The sequence below is a fragment of the Vicia villosa genome, linkage group LG4 (genome assembly GCF_029867415.1).
Source record: "Vicia villosa cultivar HV-30 ecotype Madison, WI linkage group LG4, Vvil1.0, whole genome shotgun sequence".
Taxonomy (NCBI): Eukaryota; Viridiplantae; Streptophyta; class Magnoliopsida; order Fabales; family Fabaceae; genus Vicia; species Vicia villosa.
The window spans coordinates 164,992,364-165,006,923 of record NC_081183.1 but is presented as its reverse complement, the minus strand read 5'-3'; the positions used below and the strand labels follow the sequence as shown (position 1 = coordinate 165,006,923).

The following is a 14,560-nucleotide window of genomic DNA, read 5'->3' as shown; positions in this document are numbered from 1 at the left end:
TCTTTCATTCAATCTTGGGTCGTAGATCACCCGTCGATCTTATCCTCTTTCATTCAATCTTCTCGATCGTAGATCATACATAGACCTTACCTTCTTTCAGTCTTTTGGGTCGTAGGTCACCCATCGATCTTACCTTCTTTCAGTCTTTTCTTTTGGGTCGTAAATCATACATGATAGATTACCCTCATGTCATCGATCTTACCCTCTACTTCCAGTCCTTCTTTTTGGGTCATAAATCCTACATGGTAGATCCTCCGTTGTCGTCGATTTTAGCCTATATCTTTTCCTTTTGGGTCGTAAATTCTACACGATAGATCCACCATTTTTGTTGATTTTACCCTTTATCTTTCCCTTTAGGGTCGTAAATCCTACACGATATATTCTCCACTACCGTCGATTTTACCCTTTTGTCTTTCTTCCCTCGTTTTAAATCCTACACGATAGATCCTCCGCTGTCGTCAATTTTACCCTTTTCTTTTTCCTTTTAGGTCTTAAATCCTACACGATAAATCTTCCGCTGTCGTCGATTTTACCCTTTACATTTCCTTTTCGGGTTTCAGATCCTACATGATAGATTACCCCATGTCGTAGATCTTAGCCTCTTTCAGTCATTCCTTTTGGGTCGTAGATCCTACATGATATATTACCCTGTTGTCATTGATCTTACCTTCTTTCAGTATTTGGTTTTGGGTCGTAGATTCCACGATAGATTAACCCGCTGTCGTCAATGTTACCCTCTTGTTTCAGTTTTTCCTTTTGGGACATATATCCTACATGGCAGATCACTGCGCTGTCATCTATCTTACCGTTTGTCTTTCCTACTGGGTCGTAGATCCTACATGATATGTCACCGCGTTGTCATCAATCTTATCTTTTGTCTTTCTTTTTGGGTCGTAAATCCTAAACGATAGATCATCCGCTGTCGTCAATTTTACCCTTTGTCTTTCTTTTTGAGTCGTAAATCCTACACGATAAATCCTTCGTGGTCGTTGTCGTCGATTTTACTCTTTTCTCTTTCTTTTTGGGTCTCAAATACTACATGATAAATCCTCTACTGTCTTCGATTTTACCTTTTACCTTTCCTTTTCGGGCTTTAAATCCTACACAATAGATCCTCCGCTGTTGTCGATTTTACCCTTTATATTTCCTTCCCAGGTTTTAAATCCTACACGATAGATGCTCCGCTATCATTGACTTTACCCTTTATCTTTCCTTCCCGAGTTTTAAATCCTACACGATAGATCATCCGCAGTTGTCGGTTTTACCCTTTACTTCTCCTTTTCGGGCTTCAAATCTTACATGTAGATTACCCCCGTTCTCATCAATCTCACGCTTCGTTAATCTTACATACTCTTTGGCCACCACGTCATCGTAACTCACCATATATTTTTAGTCAATGTTTCAGTAACAACCATTTCCCTTGACAACCTTGACATCGTTTCTATGTTACAAATCATAACCGTTCAACAACACATATGCTTATCCCGAACCTTCTCAAAAACAAACAAAAAGAAATCTCCAGAAGACATCATAACACTTACATTTTCTCTTCACATGACAAATTTCAGATACATCAGTTATTCAATGAACCTAAAAAGTAAAATTTCTTTATAATATGTTAAATAGGAGTAAATTATAAGGTGTAAATGTCAAATTTAATATCATTCTATCATTTCTCTTTTTTAAAAATGTTTGGACAACTACCATTAAATACTCCATCCGTTTCAAAATGAGTGTCGTTTTAGAAAAAAAAATTGTTTCAAAATAAATGTCTTTTTCATTTTTCAATGTAAAAATGATTGTTATTTTTCCAATTTTGTCCTTTAATTATTAATTTCTACACTACTTCTAATACATTAATAAGGTTAATAGGCATTTACATCCCTGTAATGTTAGCGAATTTTGCTTTTCCCCCCTCTGTTGCCAAAGACAGGTTTTGGCAACGGTTTTTTCAAAAAAATCGTTGCCAAAATCTGCCTTTAGCAACGGAGGAGGGAAAAGCAAAATTCGCTAACATTACAGGGGTGTAAATGCCTATTAACCCTTTAATAAAAGTGCATTGTTTTATGATATTATTATAACATTTTTTAATCTGTGTGTCAAAATCTTAAACGACACTCATTTTAAAATGGAGAGAGTAATAGATAAGTTTGTCTTGTGTTTTTGAATTTGGCTCGAGTGACCTAAAGATGACTTAGGTTCTATATGATAAAAATAGCGGTCGATTGATAAGCTAGCTGATAACTTATAGCTTATGACTGATGGCTGATGACTGATGGCTGATGACTGATAGCTTATAGCTTATAGCTGATGGCTGATGACTTATAGCTGATAAGCTAATTGAACTGTTTGGTAAAATTAGCGGTTCAATTAGTTGATAAGCTATAAGCTATAAGATAAAACGCTATTTAAAATAACGTCTGAAAAATAAGCTATAAGTCAGTAAAATAAACTATAAGTTCGTGATTAAAAGACAGTTACCAAACATGTCTTTTATTATCATATGAGCTTATAAGCTATAAGCTCAAAAATTGTCTTACCAAACATAGCCTTAATAACTTTATCTCTATCTCTGTTTAAATTAGTCAGACTCTCTCAAAATTAATTTATTTTAATTATTTGTAAACTCTTAAATAGAGACGGTTTTATGCGGGTAAATAGTTTAAATTTACTTATGTCTTCAAATCATATTGTAAATAGTTTAAACTTAGACATTTATTAATATATATTTTTAAGCTGTTTAAATTTTGGATTACTTTAATTATTTTTAAATCAATCACTTCCAAAGTCATTCAAGTTGTTTTTCATAGTGATGTGTGTCATTGTTTTGAACAAAGGTGTTGACGCAAGAGTATGACATAGGTTAAAACTCTTGTCAGAATTTATTTTCTTAAACAAAATTATTTACAAAAAGTTGTTAATAATTCAATTTTTAATCATTAATATGCATCCGGATAATTAGATTGAGGTGGCTAGCGAAAACATATTACAGATTCACTGAAAAATGAATAAAATAAATTCCCTCTTTGCCATTTCCGTTCTTCCATTTTTTGCCACATTAATAGGCTTTCAAGTCACCTATATTGTTGGATCTCCGCATAGTCAGCTATTTCCTTGGACTATCACTTACCTTTTCAAATCACTCTTACAATATAATAAGCTTATTAATGTTGGCCACATTAATAAGCTTTATCTTGCATAATAGTAATTTGTGATCTATTGAGGATATGGATTCACATCAAAACTGTTTGCCAATCACTTTGAAAGGTCCTAATAGGGTTCCTATGGTTAGGCGTGAACTTGGGTCAAACGGAACTAAGTTGTCTTTGCTGACCAATCACTTTGAAGTGAATGTTGGCAACACTGATGGATATTTCATCCAGTACAGTGTATGTTTCTCTTATATCATGATTGATTTGTTTGTTGCTATATTTTTCATATTTACTCTTATGTAATGTGTTTACTATTACGCCGTATTTGTTGTGCAGGTTGCTCTTTTTTATGAAGATGGATGTCCTGTTGAGGGGAAGGGTTCTGGTCGAAAGATATTAGACCGAGTTCAAGCAACCTATAATTCTGAGCTGAATGGGAAAGATCTTGTATACGATGGTGAAAAAACATTGTTCACTACCGGCTCTCTAGCTCAGAACAAGCTTGAGTTTACGGTTGATCTTGAAGATGTTACATCAAACAGGTTCAAATGTTTGAATTTTGGTTTTAGAATTTTGTGTTTTTCTTGGTTATTTATGTTTATCATATTTACTTTATCTTGTATAGGAATAATGGTAACCTGAGCCCGAAAGTAAGTGGAAGTCCTAATGAAGCTGATAGGAAGAGGGTCCAAAAATCCTTCCGTTACAAGAAATATAAAGTTGAAATCAGCCTTGCCTCCAAAATTCCTCTGCAGGCTATTGCCAATGCTTTAAAGGGGAATGAGACAGAGAATAATCGAGAAGCCATTAGGATGCTTGATATTATACTTAGACAACATGCTGCCAAACAGTGTGTGGTTTTCATAGCTTAATATATTTTATTTATTTATTATTTAATACATCAATAATAATATTTTTCTAATATTCTATTGCAGAGGTTGTCTTCTTGTGCGTCAAAATTTCTTCCATAATGATGCTAACAATTTCACAGATGTGGGAGGTGGTGTACTTGGGGCTCGAGGGCTGCATTCCAGCTTTAGAACAACACAAAGCGGGCTTTCTCTGAATATAGGTTTCTTATCGATGCCTCACTTGTCTATCTTCTCATCTACATTACACTATTTTGTTGTGATTCCTTATATCATTCTATTTTTTAGATGCCTCCACAACTATGATTCTCCGTCCTGGGCCTGTTGTGGACTTCTTGATGGCAAACCAAAATGCAAGTGATCCTCTTAGTGTTGACTGGCCTAAGGTAACCGAGTGATCTGAAAACTTATATGTTTGTTTAATTTTTCTTCAACCGTTTGTAATGCTCAATTGTTCTTCAAATATACCAAGACCTAATCCCTTGAATATTTTGTTATGTAGGCCAAAAGGACTCTAAAAAATTTGAGGGTCAAAACCAAGCCTTCAAACCGAGAATACAAGATTACTGGGCTGAGTGACTTGTCTTGCAAGGAACAAATGTAAATTTTCTATCTTACTATATATTGATTTGAAGTTCTTGTCTACATGCACGCTGTTTTGTTATTAATGGAGATGTGTGTTTTGTAGGTTCACTCTGAAGAAGAAGAGAGGGGACGGAGAAGATGACTCCGAGAAGATCAGTGTATATGATTATTTCGTAAACCGGCGGAATATTACCCTGGGGTACTCAGCTGATCTTCCATGTATTAATATTGGGAAGCCCAAACGACCTACTTATGTCCCAATTGAGGTAGATCTGGTGATATATATTGCCTATTAGTTAAAGTACATTGCCTATGCTAATCTCCCTGTAGCTCATTTCTAATCACTTAGATAATTCTGACTTAACACATTCTAATAAGTCACTTTATAAATATTTATATTACAATAATGAAATCTCATTTTCTAAAAATTCATATTCTAACAATAACCATTCATTTTTCTCAATAATCATGCATTCATGTTTCTACTGGTATTGAATCAATAAATTTGATACTCTTGTCACTTTTTTTTTTTTTCCTGAAACTCAAATGATTTAAGATTTTTCCTCACTATTTGTTGACTCTCTACCCTTTCTCTTTTACTTAGCTTTGTGATTTGATCTCCCTTCAACGGTACACAAAATCCATATCCCCTCTCCAACGGTCTTCTCTTATTGAGATGTCGAGGCAGAAGCCTCAAGAACGGATGAGGGTTTTGTCCGATGTAAGTCTCATTACTATATATTGGGCAATTGGTATATATTGGGCAATTGGTTGTCATGTGAATGTCTCTAAACTGTGTGATATTTGTTGATTTACAGGCACTGAAATCCAGTAACTATGATTCTGAACCCATGCTAAGGAACTGTGGCATTTCTATAACTTCTGGGTTCACACAAGTGGATGGAAGGGTTTTGGAGGCACCGAGGGTATATATATTTTATCTTATGTTATCACGAAAATGTGTATTTACTTTTGTTCCTTGTTGTGCAATCTATTGTTTTATTGTTTTCTCCGTAGTGAACATCTACCAGCTAAATGCATCTTCTCTTATTTTTAGATATATTGTTTTACTTGTTTTAGAGTAAACCATTGTTTTACTTTTGGAATAATGAAATTCCATTTAATTGAGAGATGACTTGCTATTAGTGATGGCACTTGATTTGTTATCTTTTATTTTATACAGTTGTATAAAATCTGTTCTATATTTATTTTTCAGCTGAAGTTCGGAAATGGGGAAGATTTCAATCCGAGAAACGGGAAATGGAATTTGAATAACAAGGTATTCAAGTAAAACTCAGCTCTATTTTTTATTATTTTGATATATTCCTAAACATTTTCCTCTAATGATTCAATAATGTTCTCAGAAATTTGTGGAACCTGTAAAAATTGTAAAGTGGGCTGTGGTGAACTTTTCTACTCCTTGCGATGTGCAAGGACTTGTCAGTGATCTGATTAAATGTGGACGGATGAAAGGAATTGTAAGTTCTATTACAACATACTTCCTGACACACTTGCTAACATAGGGCTTAATCTTAATGATTTTTCTGTTTTTGATTCCATCCCGATTAGTCTAAGAGTTGATTTTGTAAACAATAGGCTAGGGATGCCATTCTTTAGATTAGTTTCTTCGTGATAGGGTATTGGTTGATGTCCCCATATTGTTTTTGTAGTAATCTTTGTTTTTAATATCAAACTTCAGTTAAAAAAAAAAAAAAACTTCCTGACATTCTTAAAAAGAGTACGTAACTCATTCTTTCTTGTTTACTATTGGCAGCAAGTTGAACATCCTTTTGATGTGTATGAAGAGCAAGGCCAGTTTAGGTGTTCATCACCTGTCTTACGTGTTGAGAAAATGTTTGAGCATGTTCTGTCCAAACATGCTGATTCGCCTCAATTTCTCCTCTGTCTACTTCCCGAGAGAAAGATCTGTGAACTTTATGGTTGGTTCTTTTAGATATTTCCACCTTTCATTTACTTATTAATTTAAAGTAATTATTAAATTTCTCTCTTAACTTATTAATTTAAATCAATTGTTAAATGTTCTTAACAAAAGATAATTCTGACATTTGAAGGTCCATGGAAGAAGAAGAGTCTTGTTGAATTTGGAATTGTTACTCAGTGCATAGTGCCCTCCTCTAGCTTAAACGACCAATACCTGACCAATGTTTTAATGAAGATCAACGCTAAGGTATATTTATTTTTGCATTGATTTCTTTTGAAACTTGTCATTAGCCATGTCCTTTCGTCCAACCATTGAATGTTTTTATTCCTTTGTAGCTTGGTGGGATGAATTCTCTTTTAGGGGTTGAACATTCTTCATCCATCCCAATTGTATCTAAAGCTCCTACTCTAATTTTGGGCATGATTGTTTCTCATGGTTCACATGGTCATTCCGACATTCCATCTATTGTTGCGGTAATAAAAGTTTTTTTATTGTGTCCACTCTAAAAATTATTTTTCATTCCTTCATATTTTCAATCTAAATTTTAACGTTATCTATTTTATTTATTTATTTTTCCTGCTCCAATACCTAATTATGTAGGTCGTAGGCTCGAGACAATGGCCACTAATATCTAAATATAGGGCATGTGTCCGAACCCAGGGTTCTAAGGTTAAAATGATTGACAATTTGTTCAAGCCAGTGCCTGGTACGAAGGACGATGAAGGAATTATAAGGTGAATTGTGTTTTGACTCTATCACTGCATACAGAGATATTTCCAGCAAGAATAAAAACCTAATTGTATACTAAAATTTATTTTTGTTGTACAGCATAACTCCTCTCATGAATTCTGTTCAGATGATGGTTGTGTTTATTGAGATTTGGTTTTATGATGTGCAGGGAACTCTTAAATGATTTCTATACAAGTTCCGGAGGAAGAAAACCGGAAAATATCATCATATTCAGGTTAACTTGCTCTACCATTAAAACTTTCTTCAATTTTAGTTACAACTATTTTCATGGTACTTTTATGTTTTCATGCCAAGATAATTTGTTATTGTTGGTTTATTGTTTTTACATGTGTGTTTTATTGCTTTTGATGTCGTTTTCCCACCTTTCTGTTGTGTTCTACTGAACTCGAATTCTTTTTGTTGTTTAATGTAGGGATGGTGTCCGTGAGTCGCAGTTCAATCAAGTCTTGAACATTGAACTTGGCGAAATAATTAAGGTGCTTGAATTGATCAAATATATGCTTAAATATGAGTTGTATTTCCTTTGAATGATCTTAATTATCTTTTAAATTTTAGGCCTGTGAATTTCTTGATGAGACTTGGAACCCCAAGTTTACACTTATCATTTCCCAAAAAACAAGTTACGCAAAATTCTTCAATCCTGGATCTTCAGACAATGTGCCGGCTGGTAAGCTGTTTGTTCTGAAACTTGTCATGGTTTCATTATTTTATACTATATGTATAGTTGTCTGACAACCTCTTTTTGATTTTTTTCAGGGACTGTTGTGGACAACCAAATTTGTCATCCAAAGAATTATGACTTCTATATGTGTGCTCATGCAGGAATGATTGTGAGTACCTCCAACTTTTTTTGATTGATCATTTATGTTGATTTTGAAGTTGCATGATTGTCACCAATACCATAGTGTTTCTTTTAGTTGTGCATGTTCTTTACTCTAATTCTTTTCCTAGCCTGGTTTACATTATTTTTTATAATTTGGTACATAGAAGACTTTAATTTTGACCTCCGTTAACGATTGTATTGTGTCATTATCGTTTGGGTGAATGAAATGTCCTGGATTTATGCTTGCTTTCAAAATTTGTTCTCAGGGGACTACTAGTAGGCCAACTCATTATCATATTCTGTTGGATGAGATAGGCTTTTCTACAAATGATCTACAGGATCTGGTGCACTCACTTTCTTATGTGTAAGTGAACAACATATCCGTTTTTTGTTTTTGACATTCTAATAATCAATCAAATTTATCTTATGATATTATTTGTTTTATGACTACAGCTACCAGAGGAGCACCACTGCAATATCTGTTGGTAAGTTTAATCGGAGTTTTATTTATTTATTTATTTATTTATGTATTATTTAGTTTATATTTAAATTATAGGTTCTGATTAGTAAAGTCTTGTATGCGCAGTTGCTCCAATCAGCTATGCTCACTTGGCTGCCTCACAAGTTGGACAGTTTATGAAGTGTGATGATAGATCTGAAACAGCATCCATTCCCGGTGGAATAAACGCCTCTCCAGTCCCACAACTTCCAAAATTAAAAGAGAATGTCCAAGATTCCATGTTTTTTGTTTAATTTAATATGTATTTTTTTTCTGAATCCTTCTTCTTTCAGTCTTTCGTTTGGCATTTTAGTTCTAGGTCTGACTTTTAGACCATCAAATTAATCTAAGGTTTCAGATTGTGGGATTTCTTTTTTCTATGAAAAATGAAACTCGTTAATTTATATATTTTTGGTCAAAAGCAGAAAAATATTTCCATCTTCTTTCTCCTTCGTGTCGCCATTAACAAGCCAAAGCTATCATGAAACCATGCCATTGATCCTAGAATTGTTGACTCTTATGTGAAGTGTGTAGTGCTGTGCACCATATCTCTCATTTTCTGCATATTTGATTTGATTGAACAATTATTCTCACACTCCAAATACACAATGGAAGATGAGAATCTAATAAAAGAAATTCAAAATGTGAAAGGACTCAAAAATGGTTAGGATTTTTCTGAAATGACTTGGTTGTTTATATTACTTCTTCTGATTGGTTATTCCTAATACAAGATTTATTTTCTCATTTTCACCAAACTTGAATGACTTGTTTTGGTCATAGTGGATGAAATATGGTGTGCAAGTGCAAGTGTCTCTTTCTTTTGATTTCAGTTTGTAGAAAATTAACAAAGCCACATGGCACATTACGAAGCTTTAGATTAATCTAATGGGCAATAAAATATGAAAGACACTCTGCAGTTGGCACCACTATCCCAAGATCCATGTTTCTCACATATTCAATTTTTATATTAAGCTAATTCAACTTTATAAAATTAATTTATAAAAGGAGATTTGACTTTTTTTATAAACTCTTGGGATTTTATCAGTATTTTATATGCAGGACAAGAATGTTTTTAATAGTAAATTTGTTATTGAAAATGTAAGTATGTGAATCTAGCCTAGAATATTATGATCATTTTAAAATGATTTTAAAAAATATAGAATTTTAATCAAATGTTCTTATTTGTTAGGACTATAATGACATTAACTTAATAGTTTTGGGGATGAATTTAAAATTAAACAATTCATTTTTTCGTGTATTTAATGAACCATAAGGTCTCTTCAGAGGTATGATCTATACAACTATTGGGAACCAAAATTTTTTAGTGTTGCGTCTGAGTGATTTTTTTAATAGGCAGTGGAATTAAAATCAAGGGAGTATAAGATTTATCCCGTCCAAAAAACAAACGGAAAACTTCTATTACTCAAAACAAATGAGCGGCAGGATATTTCAAGAATGAAAATTACAAAACTCCTCTAACTTATAAGAAGACAAAAGTCAATTCCAAGAAAATAGAACTATCTCAGACATACACTCGGTGAAGCTAAAACTCTCCTTCTTGAATATAATAGCATTACGCTTAAGCCATAAGCACCAAACTGTGGCTAGCCAAATCACCTCTGCGATGGTTCTCTTAGACAAACACTTAACTTTATCGCAAAAATAGAAGAAATCAACACACTCCTCAATAGACATCACCGAAAAGAGACCAATCCACTCAAACACCCTCTTCCAAATTTGCGAGGTAACCTCGCAATCACCAAATAAATGCGATAAAGATTCGACCTCCGTCATACACATAACACAAAGTAAGTCACTATGCTCCACCAAAATTCCCCTCTTGAACAATTGATGTTTAGTGGCTATTCTGTTATGCAAAAAGTGCCAACCAAAAAACAATTTTTTTTTGGGGCTTTTACCTTCCACAAGCTTTTCATGGCTCTAACCAAGGCCGATTGAAGGGGAGACACATGGAGTTTGATTTTGAATCTGTTGTAGCACGACTTAACGGAAAACACACCGTCCATATTCAATCTCCAGCCGAAAGTATCTGCTACGCCTTGATACAAGCACCTCTGCTGCATCACTGAATTCAATTCATGCACCTGAAAATTTGGGACAACACTGTTATTTAAAAACATATTCAGAACATCCCACTTCCAGCCTTCCACCGTGTACGACCCTGCATCCGTGACGGACAACAAGTGATTAACAGTAGCCTGGAACATTTCCGGAAAGGCCTCCATCTGCGTGTGAGTGATTGGACGTGTTTTGTGAAGCTTTTTCGCATGCTAGAATATAATCTTCTTTACAAGAATAAGTGTCTTTTTTCTTTAAGTGTTTCTTTTCAAGTTTAGCTGGTTACCTTTTTCTTTAGCATTTCGTTTTCCTGCAATTTTAAAGTTAGTGCTTATGAGAAAAAAAGCACAGAAAAGTGTTCATAATTCTTAGAAGGATACTCCATTTTCTTGGGTGAATCATGTTAACTCTTCTACATTTTCTGCTTTTTATAAAGCAGGTGGTCTCTTTGGGGTGGCTTCATATTCTAAGCAATTAGGGTAAAATATGTTTAATGAGTGTTTTTATAGTAAAATATGATTATTATTATTATTATTATTATTATTATACCCCTCGATTTAACTATAAAACAGAGATAAATTATCATCTCCTTTAAACTATCACCTCGGTTTTAGATTAAAAGGGAGGTGAATAATTCCTTTTTTAAATATTACATTGTTTAAATAGAATATTAAGATAAATTGTTTACAATAATTTTTTTTAAAGGTTAAGCTCCATTCTTTGTGTAAGTTGAAGCTCCCTTCTCTGTTTAAGTTCCAACTTCTAAAAGAATGATGCTTGAATGTCAGAACTTTGTATTCAAATTCACCATTTTTAGCAGTTTGTTTGTTTGAAGAGAGGAAATGTACAATAAATCTTTAAAACAAGATTGATTTTTTGCACTTGCAATCTATCAAATGAGCAAAAATACAACAATAACAACATCAACATCATTATGTGAGATATATTGTAAGGGTAGAAAAAATGTTTTGTTCCAAATAGAAGAACATTGAAGTTTTTTTTCTTGCAATCCATCCCAAAGAATGATGCATGCGAGTTTGGGGCGACTTCATATAAGTAAGGATTAGGTTAAAATCTGTTTGACGAGGACTTTTATAGTGAAATATGACTATTTGATCCCTCAGTTATATAAAGCATGCACACTTTGGCTTTTAAAATAATCAAGTATTCTGAATTCCAAATTTATAATGTGTTTTTCGGAACTAGGGTTTAAGTTTTTATATTCACTATATGATTTCATCACAGATTAAATAGTGTAATGGGTTAAATATGTTTTAGGTCCCTGTAAATATCCCAAAATATGGTTTTCGCCCCTCTAATGTTTTGGTTCAAATAATGGCCCCTCTAATATTTTCCATCCCTATTATGCATCCCTGCCGTCAATCCCCATTAACAGACGCTTATGTGGATAATGACTTGGCATTTTTTTTAATTAAACCGTCAGCTTCATTTTCTAAATGTGTAATCAAATTACCAGCATAAATGTTCATAGCCCTTTGCCATAAACGATATTGCTTTCTTCTTCCCTAAATTCGTTACCATTTGCCTGTGCTAGGGTTCCTAGTTTATCCTTGCTTTCTTCTTCTCCAGAAAATCAAAGTCATACAAAATAACATTCGTCTTCTTCGCTCAATATTCACTGATGTCTTATTCCAGAACCTCGACTTCAAATCCCATGAACACTGGGTCGTCTTATATTCGCGGCAGACGAGGAAGGAAGTGTGGATGTGAAGCACGAATGATTTCATACATTTGCAAGAACGGCCGAAACAAAGGTAGGCTCTTCTGGAGGTGTCCATTTTGGCAGAGTGGAGATACCTGCGATTTATTTATATGGGACGATGATCTGGCTGAAGACGACGGTGTCGGTGTCGAAACGGTAGGTGTCAACAAGCTAAAGGAATTGGAGACTGTTGAATTGATGAGAGAGTTGTATAAAACTTCCAAGAAGAAGAACATGAAGCTGCAAAGGAAGTTGAAATCAGAGGCATGGACTGGAAAAATGAAGTTGATGCTTTTGTTGGTTTCTCTTCTGATTAATGTTTACCTACTATGCAATTGTAATTGTTGAAAAACATCAGTAATGTAATCATTGTGTCATTGGCAATGTAGTAACTCTGTTATTGTGTAAGATTTTTCTATGTGAGATTGTGTTATAATAAGATTTTGTTATGCTTAATGAATTCTTGTTTATGTTCTTCGTGCTAAAATAAGCTTTAAATTATAAAGTCTGTTTGAAATGTGGACATAGTTTGCACTAAATTGGTGACATTATAGCTAAGAATTCAACAATAGTGCTCAAAATGACATTATAGATTTATCATTTAATCCAAAACAGATCCATTAAATGGACTGAGATTGTACATTTACCAAAATAAGAAAGTTTGCAACTTAAGACCTAAAAATGTGCATGATGAACACATATACTTTTTTGAATGAATGCAAAGATATGTTAATGTCTCAATGGAAAAATGCATATGAATGCAAAGTTTCAGCCAGTAGAAGTAAACATCAGGAGGGCAAATTTTGGGGTATGACAACCTGCAAGGCACTCCGATGCCAAAGTAAGTATGTGATCCACAAGGTACAACAAAGTAAGAGATTTAGGGGGTAAGAAAAGATTACCTTGCCCTCTGAGGTTAGAAGGCTATTTATAGGATAGTCCTAAGCGGAATTGACTCCGCTTTGCAAGGTGTGTATCTAGACGACGCGCGATCTGACTGCTACCGGGCACGAGGCTCCCTCGTGCTCGGTTATGTTTGGTGCTTGCCCGGAGTGGACTGGGAGAGACTGTCATGCGCGTGTCTAAGAAGCCTTGGGCCGAAGGTCGGATTGGCCCATTAAGAATGATTGGGCCGGTCCAGAACAACAATCATAATTTGCAATAACATATTTTGAAAGTTACATGGTTGTGTTGGAAATTTGTACAGAATTACCATTAGGCACAGCACAAGACTCTATGTTTGCTAAGTTATCCACTTTTATACATAATACTAGTATTAAAGTTATTGTGTAGCATACAATAAATGAATTAATTTTATGAGTAATAATTTAATAAAGGTAATTTATCCTTACCATTGGGTTTACTCTACTCATTTCTTCGGAATAGAATTTACTCTTTGTAGTTCTTAAGTCTTGTATCTCTTTACAGAAAGAATTGGCTCAGGTAACAGAAGAATGACTGTTCCGCGTATGCCTTGCTATGGATACATTTCTGATTATAACGTGTTAAGCACGAGGTAATAAATTGTGTTATTGAACCCACTCCCTTCACAATAAAACTTCAACACCCTTTCCACTACACTAGATATTTCTCTTTGATACATAAATACATTTAATTATTGTTATAGTATAGTATATAGTTAATAATTTTAAATTAGGTAATAATATTAATATTTTTATAGTATGTTGTTAATTATAGTTAATAATATTTCAGTATTAATATTATTAACTAATTTAAAACTATTAATATTTATATTTAATAATTACCGTATTAATATATAATATAAAAATTATTTATCTATAATTAATGTATTAATATTTATAGTTAATTTGAAATTAACGTATTAATATTTATAGTTAATAATTAATGTATTAATATATTATTAATCAAATTATTTAACTATAATTAACGTATTAATCATTTTTATAGTATATAGTTTGTAACACCCCATACATAACTAAGTAGTATATTATGCATGAAACGTTATAAATTGATATTGAGTACATACAAAAGCTATAGCTATAGAAAGATCCATATAAAATACAACATGAAATCCTAATAAGAATTACAAAACACGTGTCTTCAATGGATCTGTACAGCGGAGAATGAGATCTGACGAGGTCTCCGAGCCATCACCA

General features: G+C 33.6%; 1 protein-coding gene across 1 annotated transcript; it reads left to right on the top strand.

Moving 5' to 3' along the window:
- Positions 1-3,068: 3,068 nt before the first annotated feature.
- On the top strand, positions 3,069-8,979 carry LOC131600150 (protein argonaute 4-like). Its single transcript, XM_058872360.1, has 22 exons — positions 3,069-3,389; positions 3,489-3,694; positions 3,778-4,002; positions 4,088-4,224; positions 4,310-4,407; positions 4,524-4,621; positions 4,710-4,872; positions 5,211-5,327; positions 5,425-5,532; positions 5,823-5,885; positions 5,971-6,084; positions 6,381-6,546; positions 6,679-6,794; positions 6,884-7,021; positions 7,149-7,282; positions 7,447-7,512; positions 7,711-7,774; positions 7,854-7,965; positions 8,055-8,128; positions 8,388-8,485; positions 8,575-8,606; positions 8,708-8,979. Exons 1-22 carry the CDS (start codon positions 3,228-3,230, stop codon positions 8,872-8,874), a joined length of 2,658 nt encoding a protein of 885 aa, XP_058728343.1. The 5' UTR covers positions 3,069-3,227; the 3' UTR covers positions 8,875-8,979.
- Positions 8,980-14,560: the final 5,581 nt, after the last annotated feature.